General features: G+C 36.0%; 1 protein-coding gene across 1 annotated transcript in view; it reads left to right on the forward strand.

Moving 5' to 3' along the window:
• Positions 1–9,520, forward strand: part of SNTG1 (syntrophin gamma 1) — a 703,456-nt gene that overhangs the window by 667,957 nt on the left and 25,979 nt on the right. The window contains exon 12 of the mRNA XM_081816797.1: positions 8,649–8,801. Within this exon, the coding sequence (XP_081672923.1) occupies positions 8,649–8,801 (153 nt within the window). The remainder of the gene's footprint in view (positions 1–8,648; positions 8,802–9,520) is intronic.

The raw sequence follows: 9,520 nt of genomic DNA on the forward strand, positions 1-9,520 counted from the left end.
CAAGATTTCATTCTTTTTAATGGCTGCATAATATTCCATTGTATATATATACCACTTCTTCTTTATCTATTCATTTGTCGATGGACATCTTGGCTCTTTCCAAAATTTGGCTATTGTGGACATTGCTGCTATAAACATCGGGGTGCATGTACCCCTTCAGATCCATACATTTGTATCTTTGGGGCAAATACCCAGTAGTGCAATTGCTGAGTCGTATGGTAGCTCTATTTTCAACTTTTTGAGGAACCTCCATACTGTTTTCCAGAGTGGCTGCAGCAGCTTGCATTCCCACCAACAGTGTAGGAGGGTTCCCCTTTCTCCGCATCCCCGCCAACATCTGTCGTTTCCTGACTTGTTAATTTTAGCCATTCTGACTGGTATGAGGTGATATCTCATTGAGGTTTTGATTTGGATTTCCCTGATGCCGAGCGATGTTGAACATTTTTTCATGTGTCTGTTGGTCATTTGAATGTCTTCTTTGGAAAAATGTCTGTTCATGTGTTCTGCCCATTTCTTGATTGGATCACTTGTTCTTTGGGTGTTGAGTTTGATAAGTTCTTTATAGATTTTGGATACTAGACCTTTATCTGATATGTCATTTGCAAATATCTTCTCCCATTCTGTCAGTCGTCTTTTGGTTTTGTTGACTGTTTCTTTTGCTATGCAAAAGGTTCTTATCTTGATGAAGTCCCAATAGTTCCTTTTTGCCCTTGCTTCCTTTGCCTTTGGTGATGTTTCTAGGAAGAAGATGGTGCGGCTGAGGTCGAAGAGGTTGCTGCCTGTCTTCTCCTTTAGGATTTTGATGGACTCCTGTCTCACATTTAGGTCTTTCAACCATTTGGAGTCTATTTTTTGTGTGGAGTAAAGAAATGGTCCAGTTTCATTCTTCTGCATGTTGCTGTCCAATTTTCCCAACACTTTTAATGGGCTTTATCAGCATCTGACATGTTGTGGTTAAGCATCTTTTTGTTTGCTGGTGATTTGTTTCATCCCCAAAAATAAATCTCCATGAGGCAGTGATGTCATCTGTTTTGCTCAGAGATAGGTCTCCACACCAGAACAGTGCCTGGCACATAACACGCATGTAATACTTTTTTGATTGAATGTCAACTGAATATCTATGGGCATTGGTGTAGGCCTAGGGTAAAATATGTTCTGAGACAGCATGGGTAGATGAACTCTTCTCAAAATGTTGAAAGTAATTTGTGTTGTTTAAAAGAAATAACAATAGAATTTTAAGCAAAGACAGCATCTAATGATACTGAATGCAAATAGCACTGTTTTATCTTGAGCTGCTCTTATAAGAAAACTCAGAAGCCAGGAGTAAGATTATACTATCTATCCTTGTGAGTATTAATTGAGCAGTTTGGCCTCGAAACTTCCCTTTCATCTGACAAAATGTGCAGGTTTAATTGAACATATTTTATGAGAGTTTTGCTAGCCAGATAGCACTTGCCACAATGATCTGCACTTTTTACATGCCCCCAGACACAGCACTAATACAGTATACAAGGGCATATAAACAGAAATGTAATTTTAGGAGACACAAGTAGTTCCCTTTATACCTCATGTTGGTTAGATCCATATGAGTCCATTCTGGCTACTTGATGGCTTTTACTACTTGTGCGACTAGAAAAAGTTGGAGAGGTTGCAGTGCAGAGACACTATGATAATTAAATCCTAAAACATAGCACCTATGAGGAGAGGTAAAAAAATCTGCATCATTTGGTTTTATAAAGGGAAAGCTGAGAGGTGACTTGATAATTGTCCTTAAGGATATAAAAGGTTACTTTTTTTTTTAAGATTTTATTTATTTATTTGAGAGAGAGACACAGCGAGAGGAGGAACACAAGCAGGGAGAGTGGGAGAGGGAGAAGCAGGCTTCCTGCTGGGCAGGGAGCCCAATGTGGGACTGGATCCCAGGACCGTGGGAGCATGACCTGAGCAGAAGGCAGATGCTTAAGGACTGAGCCACCCAGGCGCCCCTAAAAGGTTACTTTTTAAAAAGTGGTGATCACCTGTTTTTAATCACATCTGAAGAATGATTAAGAAAAAACTATTATAAACTGTAGTGTGAGGGATTCCGTTTTTAAAAAAGGAATACCAGAAGATGAAAAGAGGATCTTTACATACCAAGTATTAAAGGGTAAGAATTAAGATTTCATTCTTTAAATTTATTTAAAGGTGGGATTGTTTGGATTATTAGTTGAAGGCAGGACCAAAACACCAGCCACAATTCCTACTGTTTATGACCCTAGGATATCCACATTTATAGTAACAAGTAACATTCTCCCCAACCCCCCTGAAAGCTTTTTCTACAGAAAACCATATACTCTTCTAATGGAAGCATGGATTTCTAAGCACAGATCTGAGGATCTTTTTAGTATGATGTAATTATCCTCAGAAGCAGAATATTAGAATTGAAATCTGGAAGATGAATCTTATAAACTATTAATTAAAATCATTAATTTCAGTAAGTAATCTTGAAAGACATCCCTTTCAATAATATTATAAAAAATTAACTACATTGTTTTCTGTGTCTATTGCTTGTTTCTAGTAATTTTAATTTATGGTAGTAAAGTTTCTACTTATTTCAATAACAGTGTCTTCGGGAAAATGCTGATATCAATCAAAATAATAATGAAAAATGATTCAAGTATATTGAATAAGAAATCAAGAATGCAAATCAAACACAAGGATTAAAAGTTTCCTTTGATAATTATATGCCCTTTCTGTGCCATCCACTTTGTAAAAACATTATCTTATAAAAAAGCATTTTCCCTTTGAAAGTGCATAGCATTTTCCCACATGGGCTAGTTGTCTTTCCTAAAACTCTTTTTTTTCTTCAAATAGGGCTTTGCTTCCCTAAATTTCCTATAGCAAGCCAAATCCAACACATATTAAGCCAAAAGAGGAGATTAAACACTGCAGTGTGGATAGATTTAAACAGGAGGATCCTTATAAATGCTGTAAACTGAAGGGCATGTTTGAAACACAAGAAGTTGCTGGGGTCGATGTATTCCCTCCTAAAAGAACCAGAGGAACAGTTAATGTATTTGCATCTGAGTCATGTAAATTCCAGTGCCAAGAGGGATGCTTGTCCTTTTAGACTACTTGTCTGCTAGGTTCATGGTGGTCTGGGTTAATGTGTCCCACACCTATTTTATTTAAGCTACTTTCCCCATCCACATATATTCTGAACCTAAGAATTCTAATGGATAATGGGATGTCTATAAAAAGATTTTATAATACATGTAATATTTTTCAAATGGAAAATATTATTAACAGGAACAATACATGAATATCTATAGGGATCAAGATTAATTAACATTTAGGAAGCTATTTTAAACTGGGTCAGAATTCACACCCCTGTATGGGCACATGCATATACAGCACACACAAATATCTAGAGAATGGCAAAAGAGTCAAGTTTGCCCATAAAATAGACAATTCTGGTAAACATGTTTCCTTTTCTTTTTTTTTTTTTTAAAGATTTTATTTATTTATTTGAGAGAGAGAATGAGACAGAGAGCATGAGAGAGGGGAGGGTCAGAGGGAGAAGCAGACTCCCCGCCGAGCAGGGAGCCCGATGCGGGACTCGATCCAGGAACTCCAGGATCATGACCCGAGCCGAAGGCAGCCACTTAACCAACTGAGCCACCCAGGCGCCCCAACATGTTTCCTTTTCAGTGTGAATATTGGTAGTTAATTTTGTTAGAAAATGAAGCCTTCCTGACTGTCCTTATGTATCCTACCTTCTGTAGCAACATTACACTGTATTACAGAGAAAGGGGTGTGTGTGTGTGTGTGTGTGCACGCCCGCTAGAATGTACATGGGATTTGGAGTCTGATCTATTCCAGATTTTTAGTAATAGTCAATATTAATGATGGCTAATATTGTGATTATTAGTGATATTATGTAATATTGGTGATATTATGGAGCACTACTATGTGCCCATTACTTTCCTAAATGATATACTCATATCAACTCATTTAATCTTGAGAAAGGTACTATCATTCCCTTTTTAAAAATGCCTGAACTGATTCTAAGGGATGTGAAAAGAAGTGGTAAAATTGACATTCAAATTTAAGCTGAATGGCTTCCAAACTGATGGAATCTTAATCCTTAGGGCCAAACAGGTTAAAAATGGGGGGGGGGAAGTGACCACTATGTCCAAGACCTAGTTCCCTCATCAAGGAAATAATGATAGCCTATTTTGATGGATTATTATACAGATTAATTTAGAGATTATATTTGAAGAATATGCCTTGTGTTTTTTTCTGAAATTTGTTATTATGTCCATTTATATCAGGGATTCCAAGTGCCTAAGAAGAACAAGGAGATTTAAAGTTTTATTCCTTTTCCCAGATAAGACTACTAAAATCCAAAAAAAGGAATTAATTTACTATATAGAGTGCTCAGTTGGTTTGATTTTATTTTTTATCACCTAACATCTAAAATAGTATTATAATGTCATTAAAAGTATCATTTTTTGTACAGGACTTGATGTAGATTTAATAAGTCTCTTTAGAGATTCACTCATTCTTGAAAGTCTAATTCAAAATTAATTGGTAAAATTTAATTTTGATGGTATGTTTTTTCCTCTCATTTTTAGTTATTAAAGTAGTTGCAAAAAATAGAAATTATCATTTGTAGCTGAAGAACGCTTGCTGGGCCTTCTCTTCTTGTTTTATTAAAAATATATTTTTGTTTGTTTTATTTTTTCATTTTTGTTTGTTTTAAATAATCATGCCTAATGATTGAATGATTTCCTCATTCACTATATCCAAGTAAAAGGAGTGGTAGCAAACATAAGTCAAAAACATATTAGTTAAGTCATGTTGTTTATAGAGTAGCTTATATTTAATATAATAATGCAAAAATATTTATCCTTCATCTGTCTATTGTTTTTTTATTTGCATTTTCAAATCCACAAGTGTCATTAACCTGAAGAAAAACATATCTATTATTAGAACAATGATAAGTGTAATTGGAAAAGTGTGAAAGAAGTGACTTGCCATATTAGAGAATATTGGATGAAACAATTGTAGTGTCAAAGAGAGAAGAAACCATATAGATATATGTGGAAGCTTTGCCATAGGGATAACTTGTTGATTTTTAGCAGCTTTTTCTACCTTTAATCTTACATGTTTTAAGCACAGTAGAAAATTTATGGCTGGCTATGTCTACCATCTCAATAATGATTCTAAACACATAGTTTTTATTTTTTCTTTTTTTAGTAAAAAAAAACACTTTGGTTATACTATTGACCTCTGAATACCTTGGAAAAGCATATATATTAATAACAAACATAATTGTAGTATGTTTTTTCTATGTAATATTGCTTTGTGAATCTGAGACAAATCCTAAGGTGGACAGCATTTGGCTATTAGTCTGCAGAAAGTGTCCAGAAGACTTGAAATAAATCTAAAAAACTAGAAGATACTTCTGAAGGAGAAGTCGAAAATGAGATCAATGCACAAAAATAGTGCTCAAGATGTGTGTAGCTGTTATTTTATTACCATTAATTTTTTTTTATTACCATTAATTAAGTGATACTTTCCAATGAGCAGAGTTGTTACAGAGGCTACTGTTTCTACTGAGGCTAAACTCACACTCTTGACTAAAGATAAAGTGTATAGAGAGCAAGTTAAAGAAGTAGAGATTAGGGCGCCTGGGTGGCTCAGTTGGTTAAGCGACTGCCTTCGGCTCAGGTCATGGTCCCAGAGTCCTGGGATCGAGCCCTGCATCGAGCCCTGCATCGGGCTCCCTGCTCCGCGGGAAGCCTGCTTCTCCCTCTCCCACTCCCCCTGCTTGTGTTCCTGCTCTCGCTGTCTCTGTCTCTGTCAAATAAATAAATAAAATATTTTTAAAAAAAAGAAGTAGAGATTAAGACATGACATACATATTTATTTTATTGAATATCATTAATAATAGAAATTTCTAATATTAATAAAGAACCACTGTATGTCAGAAACTGTGCTAAAATTTATATGCATTATCTTAGCACATCCTCATAAATGAAAGAGTTGAGATTTGAATCCAGACAGCAGCTGAGGCTACAGCCTGTGTTCATATCACTATAGCAGATGCACTCCAGTAGACAGCAGGAGGGAAGGGCAGAGGAGTATGTATATTCTGGATGATTACTTTTAAAGCAGCTCTTTCAAATACTTGGGCTATAATCGCTCTTCACTAAAATTCTAAAAACGGATTCCAACATGTTACTTTTTCCATCTTCCGCTTCGCTTGCTCTTCCTTCTGTAAAGTGGTGTATTCTGCCTCTCTCTTGCCTCAAACCCTTCAGGGGGTTATCATGGCACAGGCAGTCATAATGCATTTCTTAGCAGGAACACCTGAGCCCATTCAGGCTTGTAGCTGATTGCTCTTGCATGAGTCTCTAAGTCCTCGATGATAAGACAGTCTCTTCCTAGAACAAAACTTTCTCCTTTCCACTTTCAAGAATGATTTATTGCTCCTCACTCTGTTTCCTTAGCACTTTAGCTGTATAGGACTGTCATGATGCTTTTTCTTATTTTTACATACTTGTCTCCCTCTGGAAACCATGAGGCCTAAGTGCCTGGATGCCCATAGCAGTTGTAGCTTGAGTCAGTGTATGAGGAGTGTCCTAAAAATAGCAATAGCCAATAACCACATGTGTTCATAGATGTCCAACTTATATTTGCAGAGTTGAATCGAGAATTCTATCTTTGAGAGTTTCAGTGCTTAGGTAATGTAATTGAAGAGGTTAGTTCAAGTTTTAAAAGAGTAAAGGAGTTAAGCTGCCAAGAAGACAGAGGATCTTAAATGAAGATGATTTTAAGATTTAATAGCAACATGCAATGTATGAGAAGGAAAAAATATCAACAGTTTTCTGGCTGTTAATGACATTGATTATTTTGTTACAATTTTATATTACAAGGAAAGTTAAGGCCCATTGAATAAACCATAAAACTAGAGGGGTTTGCAGAAATTCTGTAGTGTTTAGTTACAATTTTTGTACCAATGTTATCAATTCAGATAACTAATAGAGAAGTTGAAATATTTATAACAAATAGAGGATTGGCTATTTTTTTAATATAGTGGCTTGTCATTACACTTATGTTAAAGTCCAAAATTCATGACCTGTCCAGTGACCCATCTCCTTTCCCAGTGCTGGCTCTCAACCTCTCTCTCTTCTGTTCTCTGGATTTCTGGAATGTACCTCATGCTTTTGCTTCAGGCCTCTGCCAATACCAGCCTCTCTGTCTGCAAAAGTTTTCTTCCTGTCCAGTCTACCTTCAATCTTCCACTCATCTTTCAGCCACTGTTTGAAATTTACATCCTAGGAGACATTTCCCTAACTCACCAATACAATTTGATGTAAACTGCATTCTCACTCTCTATAATGGCACTTATACTGATCTGTCCATATTTACTTGTGTACTAATTTATTTAATATCTGTCTTTGCCACTCCTCTAAACATTATAAGCTCTAAATGATTAAAAAGTACTTTATAATTGCTTACTATTGGACTATATTTTTGAGGACAATATGTTTTCATTTTTCCCTCAAGATAGTATAGGAAAATCATAAATACAAAGAGAATCTAGCTTCCTTTAAGGTTCTGAGTATCCCCTGGCAGCAGTTATCAAAGCTAAATTCTACAACCAGAAGAACTATTGCCATGCATTCACTCTCCTCTAGTATTTTAAGCATCCAAATACCAAAAAAAGAAAGAAAATTGGATTTGTTAATAAAATAGTTATTATTTTGAAAACGCTCGCCAAAGTAAAGAATTCCTTCTAACATTTTAGGTGTTTAATGATAATACTTTATGTAACTCTATATAAGAAATAGTGAAAGACACCAATCACTATCCTTTGACCATATTCAGTACAATCCACATGTAATTCCAAGACAATATCTGACATTTTGCCTGGGATTACCCTATTTCGACAATTCTTAGCTGCATTTTCTTTTAACATCTCTGAAATTGAAACACACATAGTTGTGTGAACACAGTTGAAAACTTCTAGTAACACCAAAAAATGGCCATGTGAAAGTCTTTTTGACGCAATAAAATACAGTCACATAAGTAAGGTAAATATGCATCTTTTAAAAGCAATAAATGTTTTTTAGATAACCTAGACTCATTTTTTCATTTCTCATGTAAATGAATATTGTCATGATGTTTTTTAGGGGTTAAAGAAATCAACTCAATAGAAAATATCAGGCTTATTAATCTTTTCAAAATTTGCAAACATATTAATAAATATTATTTAACTTGATCATCTTGACAGCTCTGTAAGGGAAAAGGGAGATTGTGTGTGCTATCCCTTCATACAGTAAAAACTGGATCTCATGTGTTAAATGCTTTGGTAGCTACATTATTATTAAGCGTAGAAGCCAAAATTCTCACTTCTGTTTCATGAGCATGCTTCAGTGTTGATACAGAAAAAAAAAAATGCATTAGTTACGGACTTGGAGATGTGGAATTTAGGCTGCTATGACCATTCATAATGAAGACTTAGTGATATCATAAAGTATAATCTTTATGACTGTGGCATCTCCACCATGAATTTAGTCAACATTGATTCAAGGTATGGTCATGTTAGCAATCTGGATTGATGTATGCCAGCCTGTGTAACTCCAGGTTTTCATCAGGACAGTGACCTGCTGGACCGGCGGAAACACTGCTTCACGGTGCAGTCTGAGTCTGGGGAGGATCTCTACTTCTCCGTGGAGTTAGAGTCTGACCTCGCCCAGTGGGAAAGAGCCTTCCAAACAGCAACCTTTCTGGAGGTGGAACGGATACAGGTGAGAGTCTGTGAAATTTTAGGATCTGTGACTCCTAAAAATGCATGACTGTTCCCTAGCATTTAAATCTCAAATAGAAAATGCTGTGATTTTAACTAATTTACAAAGCCATTTCCTGTTCTCTAATCATGACTGCCTAACTTTTAGCATGAATGGCTTCGTTTTCTCACAGTGCTCTTTCTTTCTAGAAATAATTCCCTTCAACTCTACCCTTCAAAACCATACAACCGTAATTTGAGACTTTTTTCAGAGGTCATATTGTCACCAAGATTTTCCTGATTTCCTGTCTGTCCTACCCATTGTTACCACTATTGCCACATCTATCCTGTTCAAACTCATCCCACTTGTAAGCACCAATATCACTTTTTTGTCTGTTTTCTTAGGTCTATTAACACTGCCTTGTATTGGAGTGATATGTGCTTGTTATTCCCCACACTAAATTATAGGCTGCTTGGGATTGTTTTATTCATTTACCAGCTGAAGTACAGTGCATTTTGTACTGCATATTTATTAAGTTTTATTTCTTTTTTTTTTTTTTAAAGATTTTATTTATTTATTTGAGACAGAGAGAATGAGATACAGAGAGCATGAGAGGGAGGAGGGTCAGAGGGAGAAGCAGACTCCCTGCCGAGCAGGGAGCCCGATGCGGGACTCGATCCCGGGACTCCAGGATCATGACCTGAGCCGAAGGCAGTCGCTTAACCAACTGAGCCACCCAG

The sequence above is a fragment of the Leptonychotes weddellii genome, chromosome 4 (genome assembly GCF_054177405.1).
Source record: "Leptonychotes weddellii isolate Sample4059 chromosome 4, ASM5417740v2, whole genome shotgun sequence".
Lineage (NCBI taxonomy): Eukaryota > Metazoa > Chordata > Mammalia > Carnivora > Phocidae > Leptonychotes > Leptonychotes weddellii.